The following is an 18,197-nucleotide window of genomic DNA, read 5'->3' on the forward strand; positions in this document are numbered from 1 at the left end:
GCTGAGCCCCCGGACTACAGAGCTCAGTTTGGTGGGGAACAAAGGCGCTCGCCAGCGCCATCTCCCTCAACCATCCCCCATCCAAAATCCCAAAGGGAACCAGTTCCTGCCAGGGAACTTGCTCCCTCTGCGCAAACACCCAACTCTGTGCTTCTGTGGAGCCAAACCTCCAGCAGCGGGTCTGACTCCCTCCCGCTGCCACAGGGCCCCTCCTGAAGTGGATCGCCTAAGGAGAAGCGAGCTAAGCCTGCCCCTCCTGCCCCCGTGCACCTTGCCTACCCACTCCAGCTAATACACCAGATCCCCAGCACCACAAGCCTGGCAGTGTGCAAGTAGCCCAGACGGGCCACGCCACCCACAGTGAATCCCACCCCTAGGAGAGGGGAAGAGAAGGCACACACCAGTCTGGCTGTGGCCCCAGCGGTGGGCTGGGGGCAGACATCAGGACTGACTGCGGCCCCGCCCACCAACTCCAGTTACACACCACAGCACAGGGGAAGTGCCCTGCAGGTCCTCAACACTCCAGGGACTATCCAAAATGACCAAACGGAAGAATTCCCCTCAGAAGAATCTCCAGGAAATAACAACAGCTAATGAACTGATCAAAAAGGATTTAAATAATGTAAAAGAAAGTGAATTTAGAATAATAGTCATAAAATTAATCGCTGGGCTTGAAAACAGTATAGAAGACAGCAGAGAATCTCTTGCTACAGAGATCAATGGAACAAGGAACAGTCACGAGGAGCTGAAAAGCGCTTTAAACGAAATGCAAAACAAAATGGAAACAATGACAGCTTGGATTGAAGAGGCAGAGGAGAGAATAGGTGAACTAGAAGATAAATTTCTGGAAAAAGAGGAAGCTGAGAGAAAGAGAGATAAAAAAATCCAGGAGTATGAGGGGAAAATTAGAGAACTAAGTGATACACTAAAAAGAAATAATATATGCATAATTGGTATCCCAGAGGAGGAAGAGAGGGAAAGGTGCTGAAGGGGTACTTGAAGAAATTATAGCTGAGAACTTCCCTGAACTGGGGAAGGAAAAAGGCATTGAAATCCAAGAGGTACAGAGAACTCCGTTCAGACATAACTTGAATCGATCTTCTGCACGACATATCATAGTGAAACTGGCAAACTACAAGGATAAAGAGAAAATTCTGAAAGTAGCTAGGGATAAACGTGCCCTCACAAATAAAGGGAGACCTATAAGACTGGTGACTGATCTCTCTTTTGAAAGTTGGCAGGCCAGAAAGAATTGGCACGATATTTTCAGTGTGCTAAACAGGAAAAATATGTAGCCGAGAATCCTTTATCCAGCAAGTCTGTCATTTAGAATAGAAGGAAAGATAAAGGTCTTCCCAAACAAACAAAAACTGAAGGAATTTGTCACCACTAAACCAGCCCTACAAGAGATCCTAAGGGGGATCCTGTGAGACAAAGCACCAGAGACATCACTACAAGCATAAAACATACAGACATCACAATGACTCTAAACCCGTATCTTTCTATAATAACACTGAATGTAAATGGGTTAAATGCGCCAACCAAAAGACATAGGGTATCAGAATGGATAAAAAAAACAAGACCCATCTATTTGCTGTCTACAAGAGACTCATTTTAGACCTGAGGACACCTTTAGATTGAGAGTGAGGGGATGGAGAACTATTTATCATGCTACTGGAAGCCAAAAGAAAGCTGGAGTAACCATACTTATATCAGACAAACTAGACTTTAAATTAAAGGCTGTAACAAGAGATGAAGAAGGGCATTATATAATAATTACACGGTCTATCCATCAGGAAGAGCTAACAATTATAAATGTCTATGTGCCGAATACTGGAGCCCCCAAATATATAAAACAATTACTCACAAACATAAGCAACCTTATTGATAAGAATGTGGTAATTGCAGGGGACTTTAACACTCCACTTACAGAAATGGATAGATCATCTAGACACAGGGTCAATAAAGAAACAAGGGCCCTGAATGATACATTGGATCAGATGGACTTGACAGATACATTTAGAACTCTGCATCCCAAAGCAACAGAATATACTTTCTTCTCGAGTGCACATGGAACATTCTCCAAGATAGATCATATACTGGATCACAAAACAGCCCTTCATAAGTTTACAAGAATTGAAATTATACCATGCATACTTTCAGACCACAATGCTATGAAGCTTGAAATCAACCCCAGGAAAAAGTCTGGAAAACCTCCAAAAGCATGGAGGTTCAAGAACACCCTACTAACGAATGAGTGGGTCAACCAGGCAATTAGAGAAGAAATTAAAAAATATATGGAAACAAATGAAAATGAAAATACAACAATCCAAACGCTTTGGGACGCAGCGAAGGCAGTCCTGAGAGGAAAATACATTGCAATCCAGGCCTATCTCAAGAAACAAGAAAAATCCCAAATACAGAATCTAACAGCACACCTAAAAGAAATAGAAGCAGAACAGCAAAGGCAGCCTAAAACCAGCAGAAGAAGAGAAATAATAAAGATCAGAGCAGAAATAAACAATATAGAATCTAAAAAAAACTGTAGAACAGATCAACGAAACCAAGAGTTGGTTTTTTGAAAAAATAAACAAAATTGACAAACCTCTAGCCAGGCTTCTCAAAAAGAAAAGGGAGATGACCCAAATAGATAAAATCATGAATGAAAATGGAATTATTACAACCAATCCCTCAGAGATACAAACAATTATCAGGGAATACTATGAAAAATTATATGCCAACAAATTGGACAACCTGGAAGAAATGGACAAATTCCTAAACACCCACACTTTTCCAAAACTCAATCAGGAGGAAATAGAAAGCTTGAACAGACCCATAACCAGTGAAGAAATTGAATCGGTTATCAAAAATCTCCCAACAAATAAGAGTCCAGGACCAGATGGCTTCCCAGGGGAGTTCGACCAGACGTTTTAAGCAGAGATAATACCTATCCTTCTCAAGCTATTCCAAAAAATAGAAAGGGAAGGAAACCTTCCAGACTCATTCTTTGAAGCCAGTATTACTTTGATTCCTAAACCAGACAGAGACCCAGTAAAAAAAGAGAACTACAGGCCAATATCCCTGATGAATATGGATGCAAAAATTCTCAATAAGATACTAGCAAATCGAATTCAACGGCATGTACAAAGAATTATTCACCATGATCAAGTGGGATTCATTCCTGGGATGCAGGGCTAGTTCAACATTCGCAAATCAATCAAGGTGATACATCACATTAACAAAAAAAAAGAGAAGAACCATATGATCCTGTCAATCGATGCAGAAAAGGCCTTTGACAAAATTCAGCACCCTTTCTTAATAAAAACCCTTGAGAAAGTCAGGATAGAAGGAACATACTTAAAGATCATAAAAGCCATCTATGAAAAGCCCACAGCTAACATCATCCTCAACGGGGAAAAACTGAGAGCTTTTTCCCTGAGATCAGGAACACGACAGGGATGCCCACTCTCACCACTGTTGTTTGACATAGTGCTGGAAGTTCTAGCATCAGCAATCAGACAACAAAAGGAAATCAAAGGCATCAAAATTGGCAAAGATGAAGTCAAGCTTTTGCTTTTTGCAGATGACATGATATTATACATGGAAAATCCGATAGACTCCACCAAAAGTCTGCTAGAACTGATACATGAATTCAGCAAAGTTGCAGGATACAAAATGAATGTACAGAAATCAGTTGCATTCTTATACACTAACAATGAAGCAACAGAAAGACAAATAAAGAAACTGATCCCATTCATAATTGCACCAAGAAGCATAAAATACCTAGGAATAAATCTAACCAAAGATGTAAAAGATCTGTATGCTGAAAACTATAGAAAGCTTATGAAGGTAACTGAAGAAGATATAAAGAAATGGAAAGACAATCCCTGCTCATGGATTGGAAGAATAAATATTGTCAAAATGTCAATACTACCCAAAGCTATCTACACATTCAATGCAATCCCAATCAACATTGCACCAGCATTCTTCTCAAAGCTAGAACAAGCAATCCTAAAATTCATATGGAACCACCAAAGGCCCCGAATAGCCAAAGTAATTTTGAAGAAGAAGACCAAAGCAGGAGGCATCACAATCCCAGACGTTAGCCTCTACTACGAAGCTGTAATCATCAAGACAGCATGGTATTGGCACAAAAACAGACACAGAGACCAATGGAATAGAATAGAAACCCCAGAACTAGACCCACAAACGTATGGCCAACTCATCTTTGACAAAGCAGGAAAGAACATCCAATGGAAAAAAGACAGTCTCTTTAACAAATGGTGCTGGGAGAATTGGACAGCAACATGCAGAAGGTTGAAACTAGACCACTTTCTCACACCATTCACAAAAATAAACTCAAAATGGATGAAGGACCTGAATGTGAGACAGGAAACCATCAAAACCTTAGAGGAGAAAGCAGGAAAAGACCTCTCTGACCTCAGCCGTAGCAATATCTTACTTGACACATCCCCAAATGCAAGGGAATTAAAAGCAAAAGTGAATTACTGGGACCTTATGAAGATAAAAAGCTTCTGCACAGCAAAGGAAACAACCAACAAAACTAAAAGGCAACCAACGTAATGGGAAAAGATATTTGCAAATGACATATCGGACAAAGGGCTAGTATCCAAAATCTATGAAGAGCTCACCAAACTCCACATCCCAAAAACAAATAACCCAGTGAAGAAATGGGCAGAAAACATGAAAAGACACTTCTCTAAAGAAGACATCCGGATGGCCAACAGGCACATGAAAAGATGTTCAATGTCGCTCCTTATCAGGGAAATACAAATCAAAACCCCACTCAGGATATCACCTCACGCCAGTCAGAGTGGCCAAAATGAACAAATCAGGAGACTATAGATGCTGGAGAGGATGTGGAGAAACGGGAACCCTCTTGCACTGTTGGTGGGAATGCAAATTGGTGCAGCCACTCCGGAAAGCAGTGTGGAGGTTCCTCAGAAAATTAAAAATAGACCTACCCTATGACCCAGCAGTAGCACTGCTATGAATTTATCCAAGGGATATAGGAGTGCTGATGCATAGGGCACTTGTACCCCAGTGTTCATAGCAGCACTCTCAACAATAGCCAAATTATGGAAAGAGCCTAAATGTCCATCAACTGATGAATGGATAAAGAAATTGTGGTTTATATACATAATGGAATACTACGTGGCAATGAGAAAAAATGAAATATGGCCTTTTGTAGCAACGTGGATGGAACTGGAGAGAGTGATGCTAAGTGAAATAAGCCATACAGAGAAAGACAGATACCATATGGTTTCACTCTTATGTGGATCCTGAGAAACTTAACAGAAACCCATGGGGGAAGGGAAGGAAAAAAAAAAAAGAGGTTAGAGTGGGAGAGAGCCAAAACATAAGAGACTGTTAAAAACTGAGAACAAACTGAGGGTTCATTGGGGGTGGGAGGGAGGGGAGGGTGGGTGATGGGTATTGAGGAGGGCACCTTTTGGGATGAGCACTGGGTGTTGTATGGAAACCAATTTGACAATAAATTTCATATATTAAAAAAAAAAGTACAATTATAAACAAGAAGTTTTTAATGTACAGCCATGGTTGAAATTTAGGAAAATCTAATATTTGGCTACTTAGACTTAGCTAAAACCAATTCTTCCAAAGGGAACATTTTGTTCTTATTTATTTGGTGAAATAATTGAAGGATTTCAACCAGATGGCGGATGTTCTAAATGATTATGACTAAAATAAATTCACTGAGAAATAAGATCTCCTGTTTTTCATCCACCCTCTTTTTCTATCATTCAGAAAACTGGAAATGATAATGGAATATAAGTATAATTTTTATCTCAACAAAATTGAATATGAAAGTGAGATTATGTTTATCCATTTTTGTTTAATCTATGGATCTTTTAAAAATCTCCCACCCTAGTGCCAGGCAATGTTTCAGGGATTTAGGAGAGATAATGCTGACTTTCTCACTGCTCTGACAAAACATAGTTAATTGGGGAATTTGGGCAAGTAGATTCAGTTAAAGTGGAGTTTTAGGATACCAAGATGAGATGGATCAGGGAGGCCAAAGGAGGAGCTCCCAACCCCAGGTTAGTAGCTCAGGGAAGGTTCCCAGAGAAAGTGACATTGAAACTGAGGTTTAAAGAATGACAGGAGCCTATTCGGTCCATGGGAGTGGGGTTGAGGAGACACTGTTTCAGGCAGAAGACAGCATATGTGACACTGCAGAAGCAAGAGAAAGACAAGCACTTGTCATTTGTCCACCTCTTACCCATCCACTAGAACATTCCATGTGCATCCAACAAACATGTGTTCTATACGTAGTGTATTGCCAGTGCCAGGTCTGGAAAACAGAAACATGACTGAGATAATATGGCAGAACAGATTTTTAAAAAATCATGTGAATATAATAGAGTCAGTATTGCCAGAGTTCCAGCCCAACTTGGGTATCAGGGGAGACATCTAGAAGGACCTGGTATTTAATCTGAGTCCTGGAGGATGGGAAAGATTTAGAAAAGGTAAAATAGTTGCAAACAATGAAAGAACAGGGGGAAGATACAGAGTATAAATTTGATCCATTCAAAAACATGAACTGTCTATTCAGGGAAAGAGCAATTGAAAGATGAAAATAGTATAGTATAATTTGTAGTATTTGTTATTAGTTTGCAAGACTTAAAAAAAAAAAAAACTCTAGTGGCTGTTTACCAAATTGGCTTGGAAGATTGTGTTAGACGTTATTGAGAAATGGTATTTTTGTCCTTTGATGGTAGATCTCTGGTTCATTTTCCAATTTCTGAATGAGTTGAGAATATTGCAGAATATAGTCTATCTTTCACTGCTTTTCTTTAGCTTCAATTTTTCTCTCTGTTTAATTTATATACTTCCTCCTCCTATATTTGAAATGGGAGCTGGGGAAAACAGATAAAACTTTGGTAACAAAGAGAAGAGACAATGATACATAAAAAGAAAGAAAATGATTTGGGGGTGGGGATGTGTTCTAGAAATGAATTAAAGATTCCCAGAAATATATTCTAGTTTCTCTGGGAAAAAGAGCAAAAGACAAACTAGGAAAGCATGGGGAAAGTGTCAGAACAACAAGAAATCAAACGCAAATCTCCTGTTAGAAAAACAAACAAGCAAAAAACAACACTAAACAACCTACACACATTGGATTTTTTCAAAGGATAACACAGTTACCCGTCCAGTGTTCATGTGGCACAGCCCATTATCACAGGCAGCTGTGTGCCATGCTGTGCTGCTTGCAGCAGTTGGCAAGTTATGCAATGAGAAAGGAATGTGGCTTTTTGTTCAGTATGCCATGGGAGATATGAGAAGAGGAAACAGGATTGATACCAGAGCTGTGGGCTGGGGTTCTAACTTTCATTTAGGTGAAAGTTATTTAGAAAAATACTTCCAATTTGTTTTCTGGTGAAATGCAGTTTTGGTGATTGAAAGACTGTTTTATCAACAGAAACCATGATTTTCTCATTTCTGGCCAACCTCACTTGGAAGTCTTGATCCCTACCCCCAACTTCTCACCACCCAGAAACAAATCTGTCTCTTGTAAATATAACACAGTTGTGGCTCATTGCCCCTGCATTCTTTCTTACTTGGTTTTTGCCTGGAGAAGTGGGGAGCTCCCTCAGGGAAAGGCTAAATTTCTTATGAAATAGACCTGTAGGTCCTGCAGGTTCTGATACCAAGAGTCTGGGGTGTTTCAACCTTCTACTTGGATAGATGCTTAGGGGGCAGAATGCCAGTCAAAAATCTAGCAACTCCATCATTCTCCTGAAGCAAGTTGTAGTGACAGAGGGAACTTCACTGACTTTATAGAGAAGGATTGTACTCTGGATGGTAAGGGAAAATGCACCACACAAATTTCACTAAGACATAAGCTGCCAGAAGTTACTGAATGTAAGTTAGTTTCATAGTAATCATTTTATATTTATGAAAAACAGAAACAAATAAGAGCATTTTATGAAACGTTAAATGTCTTTGGTCTTACTAATTTGGCTTTCAGGTTGGCCTACTTTTTCTTCTTCTAAAGAAGATATTTTTGGAAGCATGGCTTATAAAGGTGCTTCATAAAACATGTACACCATTACTAGTTTAATGTATTTATATTATAGTCTGCTTACTATTTAATGAAAAATAATTTATTACACAGTTGTCAACTGCAGTGGTAAAGACTTAAATGTGTATAGTGCTTTACAGTTTACCAAAGACATTTGAATGTTTTCTTTAAGTCACAAAACCCTGTGAGGTAGGTATTCTCCTCATTTACAGGTGAGTAAAGTGAAGCTTAGGGATACTAAGTCCCCTGGCCACAATCATAAAGTTGATACTAAGAACAGTTATAAAAGTGACAGGGGGCTTGATAGTTGCTGTGCAAGGGCACTACACACATTAACTGGTGGAATCTTCACAAGAAGGCTGCTTCTCTTTTTATAGCTGAGGAAGTTATGAGGTTTACTAACTTGCCCTGGCCACATAAGAGCATAAACGGGGAGGAAAGATTTGAACCCAGGCAGCCTAGCTCCAAGCCCACATGTTGAACCATGCACATTGAATTTATTGGTCAGACCAGGACATTTTTCCCCCTAGGGCAATTGATAAATAATTAAGAACTCAAGGACAAACCAGACACAAAGCTTAGAACCAGACACATGTGCCTGGTCATAGATAATGGAAATGTGTGTTATGGAACAATAAAATCAGTAGTTTGCCATGACAATTTAGATAAAAGGTAAAGGGAGAGGCTTCCCAGAGGTCAGCATTATCTTCCACCATTTTACAAAAAAGGAAAATGAGGCTTGAGGTAATTAAGGAACTTTAACTTGTCTGACAACTAGCTGAAATGATTGAAAACCTTAATTTAAACATAGAGTCTGGAAAGATCATTCAACCTGCTTTGGTTTTTCTATGGTAAATTAATTTGATTTAAACAATATATGCCCAAATAACCATGGTAGATTATACATATACGTATACACATACATATGTGTGTATGTGTATATATATATATACATAATTATTTAAGGAATGACATTCATCATTAAATTCTGAGACAGATTTTGACCTCCTAGTTAAATAATGAGTTTGAGAATGCTAATATATTCTGCTAATAAAAAAAGCCTGGCTGAATTTGAAGTGGGACTACCACAAAGAACAGAGCTTGCGTTCCCAAATAATTATATGGAGCTGGGCCCCTTGGTGATAACATATTAAATAAAATTAGTAAAACTTTACTTAATATAATTAAAATTCTGAAGGTTAGATTTAACTTATCTAATTAAATCTAATATACTGGGAAAACACAGCTTACTTTATAAGTAATCAGGGCATTTGCAGATATATTGATTCTGAAGTTATTTATTTTTCTACTAGTTTAATAGTTAAAGTCTATGTCCAAAAAAAATGTGTTTTGAGCTTACACCTCCAAGCTTGACTTAAATTGGCAAAACATAGTATAAACTTTAATTTTATACATATATAATAAGCTGATCTATATCCAAAATTTTTTTTTTCCATTTCAAGCAGGTTCTTTCAGATCATATGATATGCTTGATTTGAATTTGCAGGGTACATTTTAGCTCTCCATTTCACTTCTCCTATCTGAATCATCTTTTTCCCCCGTATTATCCCATGATATTAGAACAAGGATCACTACTACATTGGTGAAGAAAAAAAAAACTTTTGCAGTAAGAACCATTTTCTATAAACAGCATTTGGCTATGTCATTGCTGGTTTGGAGAAAGGAAAAAATGATGTATTGAGATTGAGAGTTGGAAGTTCTTTTTTTGTTGTTTTGTTTTTAAAGTTTATTTATTTTGAGAGAGAGATAAAGAGAGCGTGTGAGTGGAATGGGACAGAGAGAGAGGGAAAGAGAGAATCCCAAGCTGTCTCTATGCTGTCTGCATGGAGCCTGGCATGGGGCTTGATCTTAGAAACCATCACGGCCTGAGCTGAGATCCAGAGTCAGAGGCTTAACCAACTGAGCACTCAGGTGCCGTGAGCGTTGGAAGTTCTAATGGAAGAGAAGGGCCCTGAATGTGTTTGACTGACTGATTTAGAGACATATAAGTTCCCAAGAGCCACCTATCCCACCCACTTACACTTTTCAGTGGCAAAAGAAATTAGTGATAAAATGGCAAAGATGAAAAACATTTCAGGGAGGTTATATGTACATTTGCTTTAGCAATACATTTCTTTTTAAAAAAATTTTTTTTAACTTTTATTTATTTTGAGACAGAGAGAGACAGAGCATGAACGGGGGAGGGTCAGAGAGAGAGGGAGGCACAGAATCCGAAGCAGGCTCCAGGCTCTGAGCTGTCAACACAGAGCCCGACGCGGGGCTCGAACCCACGAACCGCGAGATCATGACCTAAGCCGAAGTTGGATGCCCAACCAACAGAGCCACCCAGGCGCCCCAATACATTTCTAATATACATGTCTTAAATAGTATAAGAAATACAATAGGGTAATTGATCTAATCATCTAATCAGAGAGGTCAGAAAAGGTTTTTATTAGAAAATAAAAAGTAAGTTGCTATTTGAAGAAAGAGAGGAGTTAACTTTGGACTTGTGTAAGTGACAGAAGGTTCTAGGCAATTCTGTTTTCCTAGATCAGTGATCAAGAATGATCAAGGGTTTCACAACAGAATAGACCAGAGTAAGTTCAAGAAACTGAATCAGGGTTTAACTCAGAGGGTGTGGAGAGATGTATTTAGTCAAGATTCAGCTGAGTCTTGTAATACTGTGTGGCCTTTATCCTATGAGAATATCCTATCCTTTCCAATGAGAATCCATTGGAATGTTTTAAAAATAGTAGTGGTACAATCAGTTGTCTATTGCAAAGTATAAATTTCAGAGTCTGGACTAAAGGGGGTTAAATTCAAAGATGAAAGAAAGTCAGGAGACCAAGATAGTAATCCAAGCATGAGACAATGATAGGAGGCTGGAATGGTGGCTGCAGAGATAGGAAGAATTGAATGTACTATAGATAGAGTATGGAAGTAATAGGACTTGGTGGCATATTGAATATGAGAGAGGGAAAGCGTTAAAGCAAATTGTCAATGATAACACCTAGGGTTATAGCAAATGGCGTGTGGTGCAATGGTAGAAGGTTTATTTTGGAGATATATTCTTTGTTTTGTTTTAACCCCAGTAAATTTGAGGTAGTTTTGTGACATAGAAATGGAGACATGGAGTTGGAATTGGATAAACCTGTGGAGTCAGAGGAGCATTCTGAGATGAAGAGAAGAATCTGCAGATAATTTGCATCTAGGTCATAACTGATGCACTGAGCTAGAATGAGACATGTAGGAAGAAGGGGAGTAAAGAGAAATCCTTGACTAGATCTTGAAGGATTCCATTATTTAATAAGCTGGGTAGTGGATAATAAATCCTGTTGAGGAAATAAGGTTAATGTGGTGAGAGATGTAAGCAGAAAACCAGGAGAGCTGGATACAGAGAAATGGCTGAGGTTTCATGGAGGGTCTTGTTAACATTTACAGATTCTGCTAAGAGACCGCCTAGGACAAAAGTTAAGAACTCTCCTTTTGATGCAGTTCTACCAAGGTCACTGAGGACCCTGACATGGACAATATGGACAATGAGATAGGCTAATGAGGCAGGAGCTAGAATACAGTTGGCTGGAGACTGAATGGAAGACAAGGTAATGGAGAACACAGGTCTCCTCAGAATTTGGGCAGTGAGGGTAGGACAGCGAGAGAGTTGACTAGAGTGGAATGTGGTTGGTTTTTTCAATGGCAGCTATTTATACAGGGTTGGAAGCTAATGGAATCCAAAAGGCAGGGAGAAGTTGATACATGAGAGAGAGAAGGGGTACAACATATAGTCAACTTTCTAAGACACTGGAAAATGGGAACCAATTCAAGAAAGTGATTGGTCTTAACAAATGGAGCTATGCCATCTACTGTGCCCAAAGGACAGATTATGGTTTACGGTCAGATGTGGGTAGCCTTGTAGTTCGGTACATGGAAGATGAGAGAATTTTAGTCTGAATGTTTATATTTTCTCTTTATTTAGATATAAGACCATCTTCTAGTGGGGAGGTAAGAATGTCAAAGGTTTGAGGCCAAGGGAGAAAGTTTAAAAACCTTGTACAAAATAAAAGGATGAGGCTATTTAGAGGGGTTTGGGTGGAATGGCCAGGCAGCACTGAAGGCCTGAGTTCGCTGAATATGAATTTATGGAATCATTCTCCCCTGTGAATTATTTCTCAAGCTGTATGCTGCTCCTTAGGTTCAGGCACAGACAAGAGCAATTGCAGGTTTTAGCTAATATAGAGTGGAAGATGTGGGTTCTTGAGAAAAAGAGTCAAAGGTCTGAGAACCCTGGGTGGTGCATGGGTCAGCCCTTTGGAGCTTGAAATCACCCAGAATGATGGCAGAACATGGGAGAGAAGAAAGACTATTGAGCCTGGCTGTCAGGGAGACAGAGAAAAAAGAAATACAGGGGAAAGAAAGGGGATTCTGAAGAGTTTCGTAAATGGCAAAAATCAGTGAGAGAAGAGCATAATGTAGCTGAAATATATGAGCTTCAAAAAAAAAAAAAAAAAGAGGCGCTTGTCTTTTTACTTGCTTTTTTTTTTAGCTAAAGAGTGGAGGAGAAAATGCCTGTAATAAGCACCAGTGAGCCAGGAGGGAAACCCTAGGCCCTACATCTGAGGTTCATGGGTGGAAGAGGAGCATGAATAAACGGCCACCACATGAGAAGCCTGCGAGGGAAGCAGGATTGTCAGGGGAAAACCAGGTTTCAGGCAAGGCAAAGACATATGGGTGTTTACAAAGCCATAGTGGCAGAGAACACAGCTGAAATGTGTGGATTTAGTCCCAGGCAAGACTTTCTTATAATATGAAGTTCCAAACTCCCTAGGCCACATTTATTTCAATTTATTCCACCTTTACTGCTCTAGGTGAACGCTTTGGACATCAGAAGACAGAAAAGTCCATGCATATCCAGCCACACTGTTAATTACTTGCTATAGGGGAGGCTGTTCACTTCTTATCCCAGCCCCAAGTTAAACACATAGTTGGGACAACACTGGCAGAAGAAAAGAGCGGATTCTATTTTTGTGTACAAGAATACCAATTCAAGTATGAAACCAGGATAACAATTAATAGAATTCATCATCTTAAACTTGATTTTTAGGATTCTGAATGGTGACAATGGGAACTCTTTGATAAGGTGTAGTATCATTACTTTAGGTGAAGAGAAACTGTCCTGACTTAGTGCAATTGGTATTGAAAAGCAAGATGTTCTCTGATGAGTGTGTTTATCAAGTACATCTGCAGTGTGATTTTGTACGCTCACTTGCAGCCCCTGTCATTCTTCTCCAGGCTCATTTAACATGATGAACTTGTTTGGCAAATCCTTCAGGTGGTGGGAGGATGGGAAGGGGAGGAAGCTTACTCTGGATCATAAAGTATAAGATACTGGCTTCTCTTACACTCCAGCTCTTCCTTCTCCCCCTCCTGGATCATCACGATTATTGGTAGGAAAGAAAATGATTGTCTAGGTGATGTGATTCTGGGAGACTGCTGATGAGTTGCTGAGAGCACCATAGTTGTCTGATGTGACCTGAATTCTTGATTAGGGAGAGAAAAAAATGACAAGTTCTTTAACTTGCGTCTCAGGGAATGTCACTGAGTTCCACTGAATAACATCGTTCAGATGCATCTCTCCCACCATGATGGTCCATACTAACAATAGCAGCTTGCATCAGCTTGGTGCCATACCACATACTGGGCTCTCCTTTTTCAGAGTATACAATTGAAATTCAGGGATGTTAAATGATCAGCTCAAGATCACACAGCAAATTAGTGACAGAGCTTAAATTCTGGGCCAGATATTCCAGATGCCACATTCTTTACCAAAACACTCTAAAATAGCACCGTTCAGTATTATGAAAGCCACACCTGAAATTTTAAATCTTCTAGCAACTATAGCAAAAAGTACAAAGAAATGGGTAAAAATAATTTTAATAACATATTTTATTTACGTAACATGTCAAGAATATAATTTAACATACGGTCACTATTAAAATTTTATTGCTGTGATATTTTACATTTATTTTTCACACTAAATCTTCAAAATCCCATGTCTTTTACACTTTGAACACATTTCAGCTCAGATTAGCCACGTTTCAGGTACTCGATAGCCACAGAGAGCTAGCGGCTACCCTGTTGGACAGTGCAGCCCTAGCCTGTGTTTACAGAAACAGAGTTATCACAGGGTTTTACGGAGTTTATTGCAGGTTTTGTTTTGATACAAGTAGAAAGAGGCCTTCCTGAGCATACTGTTGGTCTCTGTGATATAATGTAATGCAAGGCTGGTAGTGCCTATCCTTCAGTCCCTTTCTCTGTGTGGCAGCCTTCTCTTCTAAAAGTGTGTGTATGTATAGCTGCACCTGGGTGGCTCAGTCAGTTAAGCATCAAACTCTCGGTTTCGGCTCAGGTCATAATCTCACAGTTTGTGGGATCGAGCCCCATGTCAGGCTCTGCACTGACAGTGTGGAGCCTGCTTAGGATTCTCTTTCTCCCTCTCTCTCAGCCTCTCCCTTGTTTGTGTGCTCTCTTTCTCTCTAAAAATAAATACATTTTTTAAAATAAAAAAATAAAAGTGTGTGTGCATGTTAATTTTCACAATGAATCTCCACAAAATAATGGAGTCCTTAAAAAGTACTTTATAAGACAAAGTAAATGAAAGAAAGAGCCAGACTATTGCCAAGGTTAAGATATATATAGGTTTGTATCCCCTTAATGTTTTCACTTGGGTCATAATTTAATCTCTCTGGATTTATCTTTTTGTTTGTTACCTGTCCTTATACAATTTTTGAGAGGTCAAAACTAGATTATACATTTGATGAAATACTTGAGTAGTAGGAAATAATTGATGTGTTAGCTATTATTACATACCTATGTTCTTGTATGGTTACTGCCAGAGATCAGTATAATCAGAGTCACTAACCATGAATACCAGAGCAAGGTACACATTTTGTGGAAATTAAAAAACAACCTTTCAAATAGCCCATATCTATTTGTGAACAGGTACCATTACATATTACTTAAATTTTGGTTGACTATTCTTAATGTGAGTAGTCAGTTACTTTTGTCTTCCTTGTACATGTTTTTTTGAGATCTGTCGTGAGGGCCGAGTAGTGATGCCTCCAAATTTCTTCAGTATTTACCTTAAGGTTTGCAATTTGATGGGTAGAAAACAATTACATCCTTATATAACTGTTGTGAAATTATGGGTCATTTTTATGCTTTTAAGCATTTTATGCTTTTTTGGCTTTCCTCAGCCAAATAAAAAGTATTTGAGGGTTATATAAACAAAATCATTGTCATCATCATCTAGGCATTTGTATGAACTAAAAGTAATTTTTATTATACATTTTCTTTAAAAATAATTCCTCTTATAAATTGTAGACTCATAGAAAATACTTGGTTCAGCAGCTTGTGATGCTGGATTTCAGTATACCAGCCTCGCATGTGTCCAGCACCAGGGTCCTAACAAACTGTTTCTGCTCTGTTTATGATACCTAATAAAGAGTAGTCAACCATGGTGATAGTACCATACAAGAGCATTGAAGTCATGCATAAATGTCTACCCATGTTGTTTTTAAAATTGAACAAACAGGTGGTTATTTCTCATTGATGGACAAGTCACTCCATATCCATAATTTCCCTTCATTGTCCATTTTCTTTTCCCTTTGAACTAACCTTATTTTTGTCTGCCCATTCTTGTGCAGAGGTTACTACATAATAATTGTGCCTTTGAAGAAATCTCGTGGGAAATTTATCAAGCCATGGGAGAGTCCAGATGAAATGGAATTAGATGAGGTAACTATGTGTTTGTTGGCTGTGTCCTTCATTAGTTATTTAATTTATTAAACATCCTCTTCCTCTATATGGAAGCAAGTCTAATCCAGGTGCTTTTGTATGGCTGGCTGGTCAGCTGGTTGGCTGGAAGGTTCAGTGCTGTGGGTCTGATAACCTCCAGCAATCCCAGGAAAGAACATTTTGCTTTAATTAAAAGACATTTAGCTGAAATAAAGCTTACAACCTGTCTAATCTTTGTTGGCTTTAATATTTTGCCCCTTGTCCCTTGTAAAACATGATGCAAGGTGTAAAAGGTGAAGTGAATTGTCAGCAAAGACGTAATCATCATCGTTATCGATTCCAAGGTCTGCTTCATTAGTATAGTAGTAGCTGAAGCTATTACAAATGCTAAGTCGCAATTTGCACCAGAGTTCAACATTCAACCTACTACGCGTTCTTCACCAGTTTCTCACAGAATTGTGCTGGTTAGCACATGTTTGCCTTATTCTATATTTTGTAGAATTTCAGAATCAAAAATGCATGTAACTGCAGGGACAAACAAAACACATCATAAAATTTTGAGCCAAGCAAGAAATATAGAACAAAAATACAGAGCAAACACTAAATAGTATGATTTTAATTTTTGAAATCTTACAACAGTAGGTACATTTTAATTAGTACTCTTTTTGCAAAAAGAACATTTGTTTTTGGGTTTTTTTTGGAAATTATTACATACCTAATATTACCTTATTTTATTTAGATGGGAAAACTGTGATCAGAAGTGTTAGGCCATATTCGTAGAGGGCCAAGCACGTTAACGGCTGCAATTCAGTCAAATGCAGGAAAGACTGCTATTTTAACATGAGGCTGGTTTGAATCACTTCAGAAGGCAAATTAAAAGGGCCCCACTTGGGAACATATAAGATTTTAATTTGTTGGGTTTATTTACAATAGACCCATCTTATAGCCAAACTTGTTATTTCCAGGTATTTTCTCTACCTTGAATTAGTGCAAACAGAGCAAGAGAAAGCAGAAATTTCTTAGCTGCATTACAGGGAAGTGGTGTTTATTTCATACATGTCAGCACTGAGGAGACTGTGATCTGACAGATAAAGGCTGTTAACTTCTTTTGGCAGACATATGTCCTCTCTAGACATATGGTTCATCATCACCGACTTCATTTATCTGAATTAAATTTGATCAAGTTCAGAACGGGAGATGAGTTCAAGGTTAGGACTATGCTTTTATGTCACTGCTTAACGATTAGATAAATATTGGAGGGGTGTAAAATGAGATACCATTTCAATAATGTCAAGTAATTTACGTTATATATTATTTTTGTTATTGGTAAGGAAGGAACAAATTTGTTTTTCTATATTAGAGGAATAGTCTTGCTCCATCTGCATATGCAAAATGTCAGTTGGTCTTTTCTAAACATTTGAACAAGGCATGCACCTACTTGCAACTATCAGTTAATCTTGAGATTGTTATTACTATATTATTATTATTATTATTACTGATTATTTTAATCAGCTTTTTAATAAATTACTGAATTCAATTGGAATTGGATTTAAAATGCAGACGTAACTTGTACAATCTATGAATGTTTCTTCCTGTTTAAAAAAAAAAAGGAATTAAGATCCAATCCAAAAATGATGTCAAATACTTTTAAGTAATAAGCTTTCCTTAGAAGCAGAACCATTTGCTAGTAATAGGAAGCTGATTCTCTTTTTATAGCCAGGTTTTAACCTCCAAAATGCACAGCAATGCTAATGGATTAAAGTATAGAGCTATATGACATTGAACTTTCCTGCAATTAAATTCTATGGGTCTGTGCTGCTGATTCCCATAACAAAGGGTCATTTTAATCATCCCACAAGTTGTGGTGCATTAATCTGTATAATAGTTTGATAAAGAACATTTATTAATTCAAAATTTTGGGGTCAGGATGGGTTGTTTCCCACTTTTCTTACTGATATAATTGAGACCACATTGTAGAATTAATGGTGGAAGAAATAAGATATGCATTGACTGGAAAATGAAAATTATTTCTGATAAAAAACCGAATCCCTTGATATATCTTCTGGAATTACCTCCAATACATTTTGTAACTATTGTGTAGGGGAACAAATGAAAGTAGACTATGGCCTCACTTTATGCTTACTCATCCAGTTTCTGATCCCTACAGACATTTTCCCCCCTATCATGGATAATAAAAGCATTGTTGTAATTTTATCTATAGCTTGGTACTGCCAGCTTTGACAATGCAGTGTTCCTCTCTTAAATGTATTTGACCAAGTGATTTTTTAGAAAGGCCTATAATTCAAATCATTGAAACTGTATCATTGAATCGAATGGT

General features: G+C 38.3%; 1 protein-coding gene across 44 annotated transcripts in view; it reads left to right on the forward strand.

Moving 5' to 3' along the window:
* The window catches only part of PTPRD (protein tyrosine phosphatase receptor type D), a 2,170,985-nt gene that overhangs the window by 2,010,076 nt on the left and 142,712 nt on the right, over positions 1–18,197 (forward strand). For all 44 annotated transcript variants that reach the window (XM_053204229.1, XM_053204230.1, XM_053204243.1 and 41 more), the window contains one exon: positions 15,769–15,859. In XM_053204229.1, coding sequence (XP_053060204.1) covers positions 15,769–15,859 — 91 coding nt within the window. The remainder of the gene's footprint in view (positions 1–15,768; positions 15,860–18,197) is intronic.

Source organism: Acinonyx jubatus, chromosome D4 (genome assembly GCF_027475565.1).
Source record: "Acinonyx jubatus isolate Ajub_Pintada_27869175 chromosome D4, VMU_Ajub_asm_v1.0, whole genome shotgun sequence".
NCBI classification, from domain to species: domain Eukaryota; kingdom Metazoa; phylum Chordata; class Mammalia; order Carnivora; family Felidae; genus Acinonyx; species Acinonyx jubatus.